At 42.3% G+C, this 17,765-nt stretch overlaps 1 protein-coding gene across 5 annotated transcripts in view; it reads left to right on the forward strand.

Moving 5' to 3' along the window:
- Positions 1-17,765, forward strand: part of WWOX (WW domain containing oxidoreductase) — a 1,014,498-nt gene that overhangs the window by 252,049 nt on the left and 744,684 nt on the right. For all 5 annotated transcript variants that reach the window (XM_066349487.1, XM_066349490.1, XM_066349489.1 and 2 more), the window contains exon 6: positions 8,814-8,902. In XM_066349487.1, the coding sequence (XP_066205584.1) occupies positions 8,814-8,902 (89 nt within the window). The remainder of the gene's footprint in view (positions 1-8,813; positions 8,903-17,765) is intronic.

The raw sequence follows: 17,765 nt of genomic DNA on the forward strand, positions 1-17,765 counted from the left end.
TCATCACTTACATTAGAATGAAAAATTCACTGTGAAAAAAAAAAAAGAGTCTCTTTCTTCAACAGCAAGGCATAAATGCACCATCGTGTTGACTGTCGAGCCCCCGTGCCGCTCCCCGTCCTTCCTTAAACTGTTTTTAAGCTGCAGAGTGAATACATTGCATAGAGGGAAATTGGAAGGTTTTAGAATATTTTCACTCTCTTGTTAGTTTCTGGCAAGATAAGCATTTTTTATCTGGAGTGCAAAATATTGCCAATTACTGTCTAAGCATTTTTAATAGTTTTGCTTTACGTGGCACCGAGCTCATATACCAAATTAAATAAGCTGTTAGCCAGTGCAATTTCTCTTCAAATCAGCCTTGCAATTACCTATAGATGTTGATAAAGTTTATTTTAGAAATTGAGTTACACCAACACAAGGCAAACATTTTAACCTGTATATATTGAAGAAAGAGTTGTCATTGTTTTTCTATTAGGGATATTTGTATTTTGGTGGTGGTGGGGGGAGGACAGAGTTGGGGGCGTATGTGGGGGTCCAGGAGTGTAGGTCAATGCTTGATGGTCAATCGGAAGGTCAGGAATGGCGACCGCAACCCCTATCCTTGAAGACTCTAAGAAAAAACCCAGGGCTTTGCCCAGAATCATTTTTAGTGTTGTTTCCTATTTTGAAATGTGGAATCTTCCTTGAGAGCACTTTTCTTGTTAAATGCACAGTGGCATGCAGACTGGCACGCATGTGTAGAGCCATCAAAGATACTCTCAAACTGTTTTACTCCTTGGGTGTGCTATCAGAAAGAGCAGTTATCAGTGCACCCTTTGTGTCTGTAGGCTCGGCCAAGATTGGGCAAACTGCACCAGCTTGCTCACGCTGCTGGTTTGGGTTGTTCAGCTGAGAGGTACGGGAGCTGGAAGTAGATGCAAGTATTTGTTTACTCCTATCTTTCCCAGGGAAGACACAGCCCTCCGTCGCCACCATTAACATCACGTAAATCATGCTGGAGAGATGAGTGTTATGAAGTCCCACGTAGATATTGATGAATTATTAAACCAGTTTCGTTAGGTCTGCATCGTAGTTCAGTGAATAATGTCATGTCAATAATGTGCTCAGCGCCAGTGTCTCTTGCTGTTGTAAATGTGACAACTCCTATTTAAGGTTTCTGAACGTAAAATCGGGACTGAGAGTGTGTAAAGTGGAAGGGTGAGAGACATCAGCATAATGCCATTAAGGCCCATTGGATTAGAATTTGCAGGATGCCATCAGCAATAAACTCTGAATGTAGATTATTGCCTTCGTTACATTGTCTCTCGCAGCAATAAGTTTCTCTTGTAAATTCGAAATGCATGAAGTAAATATGATACAAAATAGACACAAATTAGAACAGATAGGTGATGTTCATTTCTTGATAGCTTCTTGGTGTTACACATTGAAGAATATGACGACAAGGGCACGGCACAGTGTGGTATTTCAGCAAAGACACGCGCTATGGAATGGACCACATCTCGTTAGGAAACCTGAGTCTCTGTCTTATTAGCTGTGCCACTTTAAACTCTGTCAGCCTCTGTTTTCTAGTCTGTGAAGCGGGGGACCTGGTGCATTTTAACAGTTACTGTTTACTATTAACTAAAAACTAAATGCCATTCATATCATAGGTGTTTATGACATTTTCACCTTTAAATAATAATTATATTAATATAAATAACAATATTGATATTTTAATAAATAACAGTAAATATATATAAATGAGAGCTTTTTTTTCTTTTTAAAGGACACCCAGAAATGAACTTTTCTATAAGTGTAAGGGAAGGGTAGGCACACACCCATCCAATCCACCTAGATTGGCATTAAGTGAGAATACACATTAACTCCCCTTAAACACTAACTCTTGCACCTGCAGTTGTATATGGCACGTCCTTCGTAGATGAAAGTAAAGCTGCTGTGGGTGTGTCGGAGGCTGGGCTCCCTGTACCCCTTCATTGCATCTGGGATTCTCTGTCCTTTCGCCTCCAACAGGTGTACTGGGTGCTCCTCTTTTTTGACCAGCTCAGAGATGGTGCTTTCAATACAATATAGCGAAGACCTATTCTTACCCTAGACTTGATTGTGCTAGACAGGACTGTGTCAAAAGTGGTCAAGCTCCGTGGAGAAAGCAAGTCTCATATTAGGTGAGAGTATTCTGAAGTCTACTCCTACTTGATATCATTTAGCCTGTCCCATAACACCCACCAGCTGGTTCCCAGACCAAATACTTTTGGTTCTTTATGGGGAGAATTCGGATACTAGAGAAAACTCATCTATATATTCTCAGCTAATTAATTCACAGGCAGTTTACAATCAGTGATAATTTATAAGTAACAATTAGTATTTTTTTTTTCATATGCTTGGTCACTGAAATTATTTATACTTTTCTGTAGGCCCAGTGCTGTGAGTTATTTCCTTTTCTTCTTTCATTGCTGGTAAGCACATTATGGATGTAAGATATTCTCTCTTACATGTTGCAGTGATGGCACAAAAAAAGAAAAAGGAAGGAGTTAGAATCCATGGAGTATGCATTTACCTTTAGAGGCAGTGTTACTGAATGAATGAATGAATGAATGAATGAATAAGTTCACTCTTAGAAATGTCTCTTATTGTTGACCAAGGGCGGGACCGTGTGCTGTCCCTGCCCGGGGCAGTTCCAGACCTAGAGGTTTCCCTGGCGGCTGGCCTTGCTGCGAGAGACTCTGAGTGGCAGGAAGGGTTGAGGGGTGAGAGGATGAGAGGGTCATGTGAACACTTTGGAATTTGGAATTACGGTTAAAACGTGGTTTGGTGTGAATTGTGGCTCTGCCAGTTATTGTCTGGATGAAGCTGTGCAAGATGAGCTTTCCCAGTGTCAGTTTCTCTATCTGTGAAGTGGGTGGTTGGTAATAAATGGCCCCATAGGGCTGCTGTGGGGGTAGAGGTGCCGGGAGGCAAGGACTTGTATGGCCAGAGTTCTGAGATTGCTCCTGTTGGCCCGTCATGCCCCCCTCAGTCCTGCCCATGAAGAGTGACACAGCTTGGTGCATCTGATGATGATGATTACAGTGATGATAATCATTGAACAAGCAACAAACACAATCACAATCATGATATTCATTGGTAACAATTGCAAGCCACTTATCAGGTGCTGGGCACTGTTCCAAGTGCCTTACACGTATAACACCTCATTTCCCTCTATGGCAGGTGCTATTGTTTCCATTTCACAGAAGAGAAAACTGAATGCACGAGAAGGGTAAGTCACTTACCCCACTGGTAAGGTCTGGAATGGGGATTCAGACCCAGGTGGTCCAGCTTGAGTCCACTAAGTAGCGAACAACTTTTAGGCCCAGAACACTCAGTGAGATTGGGACCTGGGGAACTACGGCTCCAGGGGATTCTGTGAGCCTCCTCCTCCTGCTCTGGGGTGGCCTGTCCCGCCATCACAGAGTTGCTAGTGATTCTTTGTCTGGGCTACTCATATTAATTTTATGAAATAAAGAAGGGAGATTGCAATTACTAATGTGCTTTATTATGGAAAAGCAATGGTCATCAGGATTTAGCAGTGGCCTTCCAAATAATAATGATAATAGTTATTATTTATGTGCCCCATACCTTATATGCATCATATCTAATCTTTACTCTAGCCATGCAGGACAAATGCCCGTTTTCGAATAAGGCAGCTGAGAGGCCCTGGACAATGAAGTCCATCCCCTGCCAGTTCCGGGGTCCTGCTGGGCTATGGTTCCAGCTCCGCCTGGCTCTGCAGTCCCCACTGTGGGTGACTGTGGATGACAACATCTTCTTATTTCTTCGTTTAAATACCACACAATCCCCATATGGCTCCTTTGGTTTCAGGCGCTATCACATCTGAGTCACACTTGGCTAATTCATAGTCATAAAATGGTATGAGAGATCACTCTTGCATAACAACAGCAAGCAATCAAAGGACTGTACTTACACACTCTTGCATCGCTGAGACGGGTTTTCGAACTTCACAAAGAATAGACCAGGCAGACTTGGTCTATTGAGGATGTCAGTGAACCGTGCCACCAGTGAGTGTCCCTGGATCCTAAGGAAATGGAAGCAGAGAATGTGGGTTGCTTAATTACTCTGTCTTTCGAGCAGAGCCTGGGGTGTCAGGAGCAGGTGGGCTTCTTAGCTACTTAGAAGTTGCCTGATGTTTCATGCGTGAGCCGCCACCTGTGCGGTTCTGCTTGAAAATGACGGGGACTAGCATCTGTATACATAATTTAAAATAAATTTACATGCCTGTTTTGCCTGAGATGATAAGCTTGTGTGTTGGTGTGACTAAAAAAAAGGGTGAGGATTTAGGGAAGGGTTGAGAGAGGAATTTTATAGCATTGTAAGATTCAAAAGTCTTAATATAAATTTCTTTTTGTTAAAGCTAAGTGGATGGTTGGATAGCTAGAGAGATAGGTAGGAAAGGAAGAAGGGACAGACATATGGAAGGGTAACAATTTATTTTGGGGTGGTGGGCTTTTATGTGCATTTTTTAAAATTCATATTCATCAGTCTTTTAAAAAAAATTTTTCTATCACTAATGAAAATGTGAAGTGTGACATGACCTGAAATAAGCCTGAGGAGAGGTAGACAGGGCCGAGTCATGGACTTTGTGTTAGTTATTACTGGTCTTCAGTATATATTCCCATTCCTTCTCTTTCTGGGCACTTGGAGGATATGCCTTCTCAAAATTGAGCAGTCCCATGACTTGCTTTGCCGATGAAAATGTGAGCAGAAGTAATTGCCATCACCACCAGGCGGAAGTTTTTGAGATCACACATGCAGTTTTCCATGTTCTTGTTCCCACGCTGTGGAGGCTGAGGATGTTATAGAAGGTGGAGGCTTCCCTGGCCTGGGCCCCTGGCTACCCACAGTGAACACGACCCCGCCAATCTGGGATGGGCCTGAAACATGAGCGAGTAATAATCCTGTGCAGTCTTTAGATGCGGAGGTTGGGAGTAGAAGAGGTTGTTCTCTATTGAAGCGTATCCTGATTGATGCAGCGACTCTGAGTGAGTCACACTAAGGAATCTGAACAGCATCTTGTTGGCCGTTCCAAGCTGTGAAAGGATTTTAGGTTGGGACTTTGTGGGTGTGTTTGTTTGGCCAATCCAGAGAGCAGACTCCAGCCAAACAAGGCCCGATGGCTTGTGCCAATTTTAGCACCTCTTAAGAAAAAACTCACTGGTTTCTTCATGGTGATGGGACATCTCTGGATCTTGGATGTGGTAAAGGTTATATGAATGGGTACGTGTGATAAAATGTCATGGAATTATATACAAAGATGTCACAAACAAAAATAAGTGCATCCAAACACTGGTGAAAACTTTGTAATGGCTGAGATCTAATAAATTGCACCGTGCCAATGTCAATGCCTTGGTTTTGGTACTGTGTGATGTGTACATGGTAAGACGTCCCCGTGGGGATGCTGGGAGATGGGTATATGGGCACTCTTAAGTACCAGTTCTTGTGAGTCTATAATTAGTTCCAAGTAAAGTTAACAGCAACAACAAAAATTTCATGAGTTAAACCAAGCAAGTGAATTGTGGTCAGTCCCAGATCCAAGGCCAGACTTGGCAGAAAAGCTCACATTGGCAATTGAATCTCTCGCCTTCGAGCAATCAGCGGGATTTAATATACTTTTTTTATTATCCCTCCAAAAATGGGATCCATTAGCCACTGCATGTTCATTTATAGCGTGTCTCACGATCAACACTTTTATAAAGTTGCTAAATTTCTTAGATAATCAGAAAAGCACCCCACCAGCACACACACAGAAACACACACACAGCACCCTGATTCTAAAAGCCATATCTTTCTTTTACTGGGTTTACTGTCCTGCACAAGGTCTCACTGCATTTCTCGGGGTCAGTGAGAGAAACAGAAACCTGAGACCGAGGGCAGGAGAACTACCTGAGTAATAGCGTGTGGGCTTGAATCAGTGTCCCCAGGAGCCTAGTAACCCACAGCCGGTGGATTGGTCTGTTGAACTACTTGATGGCTTGCCGACCCCTTACTCCCCCTGGATGTGTATGTTCTGATTTTGTTCTTATTGGCAGTGGCAGCTCTGTGCTTTATTTTAAAGTGAGAAGGGAGGATCACAAGACTGCTGAATGGCTGTAAGTTACGTGGATAGAAGAATGTAAAGGTCCCGTTCGCTGTGCCATCATTTTTGTTGGAAAATTGCCTTGGAGTCACCATCAGGGAATGCTCTCCCTCTTTTAGGGAGGAAATATTGTACATGCATTTTTAGCTATGTATGTCATGGGGTTTTTATAGGGGGCTTGACTGAGAGGAACAGTGTCTACCACTCTTTCCCCAACAGAATGAGTACTTGACTTTCCTTTGGTGATTCAGAGTTCTGTGAGATTCTGTATGTGCAGTGAGTGTCATGTTCCACATGAAGCAAGTCTAGAGGACGCAGGGTGCTGGGGAAAGGCCACCTCATTTGCTAGCTCCGAATGTCAAATCGGGTGGTTGAGTGTTTATAAGGCATCCGAATCTCCCAGGGGGATGCATTAGCCTTTGACAGACTTTGCACTCTGCTGTTAACCATCATATAAATAGCGGTTATTCAGACAGTGAGCATTTGGGGCTTTGCCCCCACCTGGAAGACTAGCTGCCTACACAGGGTGCAACCTGCACTCCGGTCCATTCACTTCCCCCGCGGTCACTTCCTGCTCTATAGGAGAAGGGGCTTGGCCTTGCCTCGCTGTGGACCCTCCAGCTCGAAGATTCCCTGTTCTCAGGAAACTAACAAAACCTGTGTTTCCACAAGTTTTGTTAGTTCTCAAAACTAAAAGTAGTGAAATGCTTCCCCTCCTCCTTTCGAAAAGTGCACATTTGTTCACCGGCCAGGATTTTCTGGTGAATGTAAATCCACATGGGCCAGTACCTTTGCCACTGGTATGCTGCTGGGTTTGGGGAAGCCGTATAATCACCCTCTGCCCCCTTTCTCTAAAACTGGGCTGTTAACTGGACGGGACCTGGATCCTCTAGCACAGGTGTCCCCAAACTACTGCCATCGGGCTGCATGCGGCCCCCTGAAGCCATTTATCCGGCCCCCCGCCGCACTTCTGGAAGGGGCACCTCTTTCATTGGTGGTCAGTGAGAGGAGCACTGTGTGTGGCGGCCCTCCAACAGTCTGAGGGACAGTGAACTGGCCCCCTGTGTAAAAGTTTGGGGACCCCTGCTCTAGCACATAAGAGATTTTGTCTGCTATGATCTTCAGGGATGACCCTTGCACATTATTAATGTCATGTCACCCACCATGCTATGTGGCAATCCCCCCAGACCACCATCTACTGCAGGGTGGCATCAGGGAAAAGTTGGCACAGTGGACCTTGTACCTCTCTAGTTAAACTTACTAAATGCCTCCTTTCTTCCAGATAAGATGTCAGGTGTTTTACACTTATCCTCACAATTCTCTGAGTCGATCAATAGTATGTACCTTTTGCAACTGAGGAAGCGGAGTCTTGGAAATGATATTTCGCCCAAAGTCAGTGTGCCTCCCAGTTGCCTCTCCTTGATGTTTGTTATCCAGTGCTCAGGAGCTAGGCTAGAGCACAGGACCTAGGAGGCCAAGATGAACTGCCACAGACCCACTGAGCACACCAGCACAGTTTGTATCCATCCCTGAGTAAGACATGCCAGTTGGAGGGTGTTCTGTGTAGTGCTGTTTGCATTCCCCTTCATTGTCTTAGAGGTATCATGTTACTCTCCTTAGTCTCACGTTAGCATCACTGTCTAGACAAGAATCCCCAAGTTAACTGTTTGTTTTAGGGGGCTCTTCTTACCTGGACAAACAGGTGGCCTGGCATCCTATCTTTGGAGGAGATAGGCCTAAGAAATGATGGCGTTTAATCTCCACACCCTGAAGTCCAGCCAAACTTAAAAATCGGGAGTGCCCTAGAAACACAAGGCAAGTCTGAAAGGCAGCCCTGTCTTCCCAGAACGGCGCTAGGAGGCCGGCCAGTGTGGGACGTGATTGCTTCATAGCCTGACTGCTCCAGTCCTGCTCATTTCTTCCCAGGAGGGAACTTGAGCTTTCATGTCAGGTTGACTTGAGGTCAATACTGGCTGTCCCCAGTTCTTACCTCTGTGATTTCTGCTACGCCACATTGGAAATTGGGGAAATACAACCCCTCTCTCAATTGTGAGGATGAAGTGAGACGGTGCATTGAAGGCTCTGCATAAACAGGAGCCATTATTCACATCATGGTTATTATCCACAAACACTCTACCTGCCTATAGAGTGTTCCGGTTACTAAACCAGGAGGATCTAGGCCAGTCATGTTCCATCGGTATAAATGACTTTGCCTGCTTTTGTACTTTGTATACATGAATTGTCTTTAATTTTTTGATGCGATCTTGGTGGAATCATTTTAGGATCCCAATGGCAGCTTTGGAGATTAAAATGTTTTCTGCTGAATTCTTGTACCAGCCAGGCTTTGTCCTGGGGTTCCCCTATCATTCTAGTTTGGTTTTTTTTAGGATGCAGATTGAGAGGAGACACGTTAGCCCAAAGACCCTTAGGCGTCTCTTCCGTGCTCTGCGTGAAACAGCACAACCCCCAGCCTGTAGTTTTAGCCGAGTCCCAGCCTCACATCCTCCCTAAACTTGGCAGTAAAAGCCCCGTTCTTCCATTCATTCCGATGATTTATATCCTCTCTGGGCGTCTAATATTAAACAGGGGAATTCCGACATGTTCCATAACACATTTACTGTAACTTGATACCATGAACTAAACTTGCTGTTATTTATCATTTCTTTTTATTTTTCTCTCATTCCAGCACAAAGCCAAGGTAGAAGCAATGACCCTGGACCTCGCTCTGCTCCGTAGCGTGCAGCATTTTGCTCAAGCGTTCAAGGCCAAGAATGTGTGAGTGTTCCAGCGGAGGGTTATAGATCCTAACATCTTACCGTTGTAACGTCTCTATCAGATGAACATAAGCGAGAGGACGCAGGGCTGTCTTGTCATCTTGGCGTCCAAGCAGAAGGCTCATTTAAAATATTGGCCATGTTACAGTGTCCCGTATTTTCTTGACTCTCATTATGAGACGTGCCATCCATCTGATAACAGCTTCCCAGATAAAAAGAAAAGACCTTATTAAAGCACTAGTAAAAGCAGCTAATAAAAGCCAGATGATTGTAAGATGCATCCTGATCATAGACACATTTGTAGTCTCAAAACTGATGGAAAAGTATGTTTTAATGGCATTCAGGAAGAAGAAAACTCAACTGTCCAGTGCTGCAAGAGGGCTGAGAATCAGCATGAGAAGAAGGTTCTGCCGATTTGCAAACCTGTGATGACTTTATGATTTTTGGTGCATGGACGGGGCTCCCCCAAAACATGAGCTCTCATTGTGAGAAACTCACTCCTTTTTAATTTTTTTCTTTCTTTCAGTGTGCCTGAAGGAGGAAGCCATAGCTAGGGGCTGGCACACTTTTATACCATCACATGTTACCTCTTTTTCTAACAGAGCAGGCCTCAAACCCAAAGCTGAGGCAAGCAGTGGAGGTTAGCTCTATTTTAATTATAATATTTTGTTTCCAAGTGTTTATTTTTACAGTTCTCTTGTATTTTTTAGGGCAGGCAATACTGGTTTCTTATTTAACATAGTGGTTTACATTTCATTAAAAAGTAACTTTATTTAATTTTTTTTTCTTAGTAGGTTGAATTTAACATGAGGATTAAGTTAATAATAGTACAAAAGTGGCACCAAAATGACTGAATTTGGAGAACGCTGATAAATGACAAGCTGTTTTTGGGTTAGGCGCTGTTACGATCCCCAAGCCGATGATGGATGTGAGGGAGGTACCCTCAACCAAACATTTGTGTGGTGCTGTGCAGACCTAACCCCTCCATGCTGTCCAGGATCCAGTTCTTCTTGTGCTTAATTTCTTACTCAGCAATTTTAGACAGTTAAGAAGTCTGCTTTTGGCCCTGGCCAGGTGGTTCAGTGGATAGAGCGTCGTCCCGGCGTGCCGAGGTCATGGGTTTGATCCTTGAGTCAGGAAAAATATGCGGAGCAATCAATGAGTGCACAACTAAATGGAACTACGAGTGGAACAATGAGTTGATGTTTCTCTCTGTCAAATCAGTGGAAGAAAAGAAAGTCTGCTCTCTCTCTAAAGTCCTTTCTAGAGCAAGCAAGTGGCCTGAGTCCTTGAGGTTGAAGTGCTGAGTTAGAGTCCTTAGTGAGAGTTGCCCCATCCCCTAAGTGCAGGCTCTGCACTCAGAGAAGCAGTTGGATAACATCCTCAGTTTGTCCACAGAAGTGGGTGAGCCTACTGTGTGTGCTCTTTGCAGCGTTGGGCAATGTTAGCTGCTAGCCCTGGCCGGAGCTCTCAGAGAGCCTTAGGTCAGGATACAGCAGTAGCTTTTAAGTCATTGGCTCACTTGTAACTTCATCATTCATTGATTCCCATGTTCATTCATTTAACACACATGTAAGGAGAATCTCCAAAGCCCCAAGCACTTTTCCAGGCTTTGGGAAGAGAAGGGTGACCACTGGAAGCCCAGTTATCCTGAAGCAAGCTGTAATCTTGGTTGTCAGGAAGCAGTATTTCATTGCACATGGCTGATTCCTCAAATTAATGTTTCTGTGGTTGTTTGAAAAGGAATAACAACAAGAACCACAATAACAGCAGTAGCAGCTCATTCATTGAGTGCTTATTATGGGCCACAGTGCCAGGGGTCCCCAAACTTTTTACACAGGGGGCCAGTTCACTGTCCCTCAGACCATTGGAGGGCCGCCGCATACAGTGCTCCTCTCACTGACCACCAATGAAAGAGGTGCCACTTCTGGAAGTGCAGTGGGGGGGGGGGCTGGATAAATGGCCTCAGGGGGCCGCATGCGGCCCCAGGGCTGTAGTTTGGGGGTGCCTGGGCCACACATTTCAGAACCCTTTGCATGCATTTTTTGATGTAGTCCTCAAAGGGACCTTTTGTGGTAGGTGTTATTTATTATCTTTATTATACAGATGCAGCCTATTAAGACCAGAAAGGTGGGTGGGTTATCTGTAGGCAGTTGGCTGGGAAACAGAGCAGCTCAGATCCTATGTGCCTTCTTGCTCCGGGGCCCCAACTCACCACCATGCTGACCTGTCTTTTCAGTTAAATGTGATGGAAGCAGAGATCAGAGAAAGTGAGCGACTTTCACAGGGTCCCTTGGCAGGTTGGGAGCAGATGTAGGATCTTCATGTAGTTCTGACTTTTTTGCTCTCCCCTGACGCCATGCTGCTCTAGCAGGAGCTGAGATGCACTGCCTCTTTTCACTTCTTCCCATTCTGTGTCAGACTACGATGTAAGTGAGCAGTTCCACTGGAGAGAGCCAACTGTTACATAATAGCACCATCTTCCACATCTTAACGGGACCATTAGTTTTTAACCATTAAGTAGTTCAAAAATCATCAAACTGCAACTGCCTTTTGTAATCACCAAGCCCACACTTTTGGAGAAAGCTGTCACCCATTTTGCCCTAATCTTAGATTTTAGCAAATGACTTTGAATTTGTGTACTTCTAAGGATCTGAAACAAGAGTGATTTTCCTTTAGCAAACCCTGTAGCACAAACCTCCTTTTAGATGTCTCTGGAGAGTGCAGTGGTTTACTCGTTTTAGAGAAATAGCATGGTGGCGAAAATATGCATTAAAAAAAAAAAGCGAGTGATTTCAACATTTGAAATCCTGCCAAAGTGAAATCTCTCCTGGATAGGCAGATGACAGTTTAGTACTTACAGGTCTTTAGATTCTGAGAACTGTCAGAAGTGAGCTTAAGTGCTGGTGACTGGGCTGCCAAAAAAACATGTGTAGCTCTATTCTTACAATCACCTCCCATCTTTCGACATTAAAATTTCCTGGTGTGTGAAACATAATGACAAACGAAAGAAAGGCTGCTTTTCAGAGCCAGTTTCCTTTTGTGATGGTGGGTCGAGGAGAGGAAATAACCCTTAAATTTAAATTGCACATGGATGTCCCCATTTAATATTCTGTTTTCAAGCCTGTCTGTGAGCACACCGGAAGTCCGCCGGGCTTTTTTTGTCCTGTGTGCTCCCTGGGTCCATGCTTCAGCCCACGTGTCTTTCCCTGCACTGGGACACACAGCAGGTCATGCAACCTGAGACTAGAAAGGTAGAAACAGGTGCGAAATGCAATCTGTGGTGGAAGACGCAGCTCATAGTACTCCGGAGCCACCCTCTGTCTGCCTTTTCCAGGGAGGAGATGTGGACTAGCCTCTTCTAGGGTATCTTCTTCTTCATTCCGGGGCTGCGAGGAAGGCCCTTTCAGTAGAAGCACTGCAATATGATCATTGCAGAATCACAGCTTCTCATCCACTTTTTGTTTATTTTGTGCAAGGCAGTATGCTAAGAACTTCTGCATGGATTCTGTGCTTCATTTCTTGCACTAACCATGGGCATTAGTCATTTTTATCTCTGTTTTACCAATTGAAAGGCTTCAGCTTTTCCGAGAGAGTCTAAATGACTTTCCCAAGTTTAGCAAGTAGAGGGTTCCAAAATTTGAATCCAAGCCTGTCTGAACTGAACGCAACTCTTTTTTGTTGTTGTTAAGTCTCACACTCCAGTCATACTTTTCACTGTGGATGTCTGTATTACTGAGTAATATGTTACTTTGAAATTTAGTAGCTTAAAACCATTTAAAATAATAAACATTTCTATTCTCTTTTCCTCGTTCAGTTTGTTTAAATCAGGATTTGAAAATGGTCAATGTGTTTTAATCACTAGGTTTCCCCTCAATTATTTTTCTTTAAAAATTCAGTGCAATATACAGGGTGGGCCAAAAATATGTGTGCAGTTGTGCATATGGAAAATACAATAATAAATAAGAATTCAAGAATAAACTGAGTTTCATGTGCTCACAACTGTACACCTACTTTGCTCCACCATGTATTTGTGAAGGGCCCTGGTTGTCCTCTTGAGTTTTCTGTAGTCCACACTTCAATGACTGGATACCTGGGAGCCATTTAACATGTTCTGTCGTTGTCTCTGTTTCCTGTGAAGTGGTAGACAACTCTAGAGACGTGAACAGCTTCCTGTTCATTTCTCTGGCAAGCATAGTTCGTGGGTGGTGGTGAAGTCTTCCACAAGAGGCCGCATATGCCTGGTTGTAAAGCTAATTTTCTTCAGACTCGGCACACCCAAACCAGCCCGTTCCTCTGCCTCCGCTCTCTTTGTCCGCTGACCCCTACTTTCATTCATTTATTGTGTTATTCTCTGCTCACTCTTCTGGGTGGTCAGCCCAGGAAGCCTCAGCCTGCTTCCAGACAGTTCTCACAGGAGTTAGTGATGGTGGTGGTCAGCCAGTGTGTCTCAGGTTGAATTATTTTGGGCATTACTGGGAAGTTCCAAACCGAAGCCTGTGGTAAGTCCCTACCAAGCTAAGTCTTGAAGGATAGTTTTGTTTAAACTGCAACCCTGGACGGCAGCCAGACTCCACACAGCCTGGCAGGCAGAGGCATCCACTAGGGTATGATGCGCTGGGACCCTCACTGATCATCCAGACCAAATACTGGGGTTTTCTGTGATGGGCTCTGAAATAATAATATGTTGTTTGTGGTGATTTTGCACATTTTCATCCCAAGTTCTAGCTGCTTAGTTTACTGAGAAGCACCCATTTTGAATAGGGCCTGAAATAGTTCAGCAGATCCATAAATATTTTCTTTTTCAGATGTTTTATAGTTTGAGTTCCATCTATTCCTGAAATAATGAGTAATTGGGTTCCAGTCCCGGAATTTGAAAAGTTAGAGATGGCCCATACGTATAGCGGATTCATTGCTTGGGACCCAGTTACCAATCAGCTCTTATAATACTGACCAAGGGCTTTGCTACATCATGGAAATTAATGGAAATTGATAGTAAGCTCATATTAACATAATGCAGGCAGTTCTACAGGTTTCTAGAACTTTATTGTTGATCATGGGTTCCTACTTTCTCTTTTCAACTTCCTGTCTACAGCACAATTTAAAGAAACTAGGCTTTCTTTCACTTAAAGTATAATATGGAATAGTGATGTTTAAAATAAAAGGTTAAAAGAGCAGTTTTCTACCACCCTCTTTACTTTTTAAACATTGGAGGGAGAAAAATCTTTAACAAGGTTATTTATTTTCACTTTTTACTAAATTACTTTCAGAACTTGAAGGTACTAATCCCAGCTATAATATTCTTGGATTCCTATTTCAAATTTTGCTGTCTCAAATCCTTCTATGGAAGTGGGTGGGCTATAAATTATAAATAAATTCCAAATTTTGAGGGATAAATTGCCCTGAAGACCAAAGTGTAAATTATAGCTTAATCTTTCTTTTTCTCCCCAGCTCAATTCTAAGAATAATGTCGTAGCCAACATATCTGCATTACTCTCTGCTCAACATGAGAAATCCATTTCTGGTTTGCCTAACAGAGGATCATGTTGCTTTGCTTTTCTGCACAGTTTGAAAACTAAGAGAAAAGAAAAACAAAGAGGCAGATTTTAGCTATAATGAACTCTCTAAATCTAGATCTTAATTATGACTTTTTAAGGAAAAGTTTTATAAGTCTACAAGTTAATTGTTTGCCATCCTATGTTTTCCATCTTAAGTTATTAAAAATATATATATTGTGAAACATTTAATGTATTTAGAAACATCAGGGAAGAACACTTCCTCCATAAGTAAATATTTTATCATCTGAAAATGAACTCTTTTGTCATTAATTCTTATATAGTTCTTAAAAAGCATTTCTAAAATACATTATATACTTTCATTCTTTATTAAATAATAATACTAACTCATAGTAAGGCGGTGTAGTACAGGGGTCAGCAAACTTTTTTGTAAAGGCCTAGAGAGTAACTATTTTAGATTTTCAGGCTGTAAGATCTCTGTTGCAGTTAGTCAGCTCTGCCTTTGTTGCATGAAAGACACACAGACAATATTTAAATGGATGAGCATGACTATTTCAATAAAACTTTATCAAAACAGGTGATGGGCCGGGTTTTCCCAAGAGTCATTGTATGCCAACCTCTGGTGTAGTGAAAAGAATATAGGGTTTTGGGATCAACTAAACTTAGATTTAAATCCCAGCTCTACTGTTTACTAGCCATGTGGCCTTGGGGAAACTCTTAGCATCTCTGGGCCTCACTTTCCAGATCTTTATAAAGTAGATTATCCATATACGAGGAGAACAGCCATAATGTGTGAAATAACCAGACACAACTTGTACACTGTGTCTGTGACAGCTATTAATATATGTGACAGCTCTGTTTGTTATCTTGATCTTAAGATGATTTGAGGCATTTTAAAGAATACATATAGTGTGATAAAATAGAAATAAGGAACTTATTTAAACAGGAAAAGGGGATAAAAGTAGACCAGCAAGATGCGATCATAGAGGAAGAATGGATCTCGTAAGGTCTTCCACATTCATTAAAAATCAGGCCTAAGAATGAGCTTTGAGATTCCTGGCCATCAAGAGAAGAGAGGAAATCAGCTTCATGTTGACTACAAGTGACAAGCAGAACAAAAACCAGTCAGAAAAGGTTGTTACGACAGCTCCTCTGAGGATCCCAGAGTACTTATTACTCAACTGAGTATTTTCCCCATTTATTGTTATTAAAGCCATGGACTTTAAAGGATAGTTCACAGTTCTCTTTCAGAATAAATGGCTAGACTCTGTTTTCTTTGCTGTTGCTTCATCTGTTTCCCCTGGCTTTAGGCTGGTGGCTTTACCAGGAGAACAGAGTTGCTTGAGGAGCAGCCTGCCCTGAATAAGTGAGGTACGGTGGGACATACTATACAAATAGTAAGCTTGTGGATTTGGGGATACCAAAGTACTCCACATGCCATCTTCTTCCCTCCTTTTCAGCCTATTTTTAAGTTTTACTCTCCCCCTCATAATTTATTTAGTGCTTAACAACAGTGCTAGGAACGGGGCTAGATATGGGGATTAAACCATTTGCCATCTCACGTTTCTTGTGCTTTGTCTCTCTTTTACAATAGTCACGAAGCTTAAGGACCTTTGGATAACTCTGCTTGATGGTGATCTTCAAAAATATATCTTTGGTAGAGAAGAAAAATTACTACGTTAATTTAATTAGGGGCCCTGTTGCAATTAAATTTGTCAGAAAAAAATTTCCTGAGCCATTTACCATCATTAAAAGTCATCATTGCTAAGGAATACATGAAAATGTGTTTGGATTAACCACAGTGATGTTTGCAAAACAAACAGTTTTGATTTCCCAACAGAATTCTAGGTTCAGCCATCACTATAATATTTCGTAAAATCAAAGTGATGTATGTTAATTGAAGGCACACAAAAATAATCCCCTTGCAGGAAGAATAGAAACCCAGTTTTGGAGGGTAAATCCAATTACTGTACTCTGAGGTTGCCTCCTTCCACACTCTATCCAACCAATGCATGCATGGCTGATGTGATGTCATTTGCTTTAGCAAAGAATGTTAATTTTGTTGCCGGTATTCAACAATGATCTCTTAAAGCACTGGACTAGAACACAAGCCAGCAAACTTTTTGAAATAATCAGATGAATAAATATTTATATAAATATCTGTATAAATATTTTGACTTTGTGAGTCAGGTTGTCTCTAGCAGCCAGTTAGTCAGAATTGAGTTCATCCTGAGTGTTGAGTGAGACCATTGAGTGTAAAAGCAGTCTCTGATAAAGTGTAGATGACTAGACATGGCTGTGTTCCAATAAAACTTTATTTATAAAAACAGGAAGTAGGTTGGATTTGGTATTTGGTCTAATGGTTGTGGTTTGCTAATCCTTGATGAGAGCCCACTGTCCCTTGAAATGTAACTAATTTTTATAGCATTCTGTCTCAATATAAGAAATACACATCATTTTTCTTAGAAAATGGTTTATGTTAGCTCTACTCAAGATAATTAATATAGCCATTGTTGTGTGCATGGTTAATTTTAATTCTCTGCAGAATGTATTGTGATACTTAGAGGCTGATAAAATAGATGAATTTAAGTAAAACAGTGAGCTGTGGTAAGTTTTGAGAAAATGGGTCAACTACCACAACTGTATTGTTAATTTAAAATGAAGACACTGAAGTCCTAGTTAGGACTTGGAATCATATAATGATGATGATGATGATGATTAAAATTAATTACCTATTATTATATGTCATGCACAGCTCGGCACTTATGTGCCATCCCATTTCATCCTCACAAGGACTTGAAGGGTAGGTCAAGAATGGTAGAAGACTGGTAGTGTCTTATGGTACAGCCTAATACAATGATGAACCACGTTTCTTAGATCAAGAAATCAAGACTTAAGGAGGTTAAGGACCGTGACCAAGGTTGTTCGAGCTAGTTGATAGTAAGGCTAGAACTTAGCCCGAAATCTATTTTACACTGAGCTCAGATTAGACAGTGGTTTGGAGAATCAGAAAGATTTGTCTCATTTGGGGAATGCATCATGTAGGATGCATTGCCTCTGAAGGGGATTTGTCCCATTGATAGAATGGATGACAACCCCTGCCTACTGGGACAGTTACTAAGGTCACTTCAAGGTTGAAGGAAATGCTTCTTCCAGCCGACTTTTTATCACCAAGAAGAAATTATTTTTCTGAAACACGTATAAAGAGGTTAAACCAACCCAATCGAAAAGGGGTTTGTCACCTCAGTTAAGGCACTCAGGCTGTTCCCCACCAGACACCTGGAGGAGGATGTCTCCATGGAGCCAGTTTAAGCAGAAATGGCAGCTACTTACTCTTGTTTGCAGTTG

The sequence above is a fragment of the Saccopteryx leptura genome, chromosome 9 (genome assembly GCF_036850995.1).
Source record: "Saccopteryx leptura isolate mSacLep1 chromosome 9, mSacLep1_pri_phased_curated, whole genome shotgun sequence".
Lineage (NCBI taxonomy): Eukaryota > Metazoa > Chordata > Mammalia > Chiroptera > Emballonuridae > Saccopteryx > Saccopteryx leptura.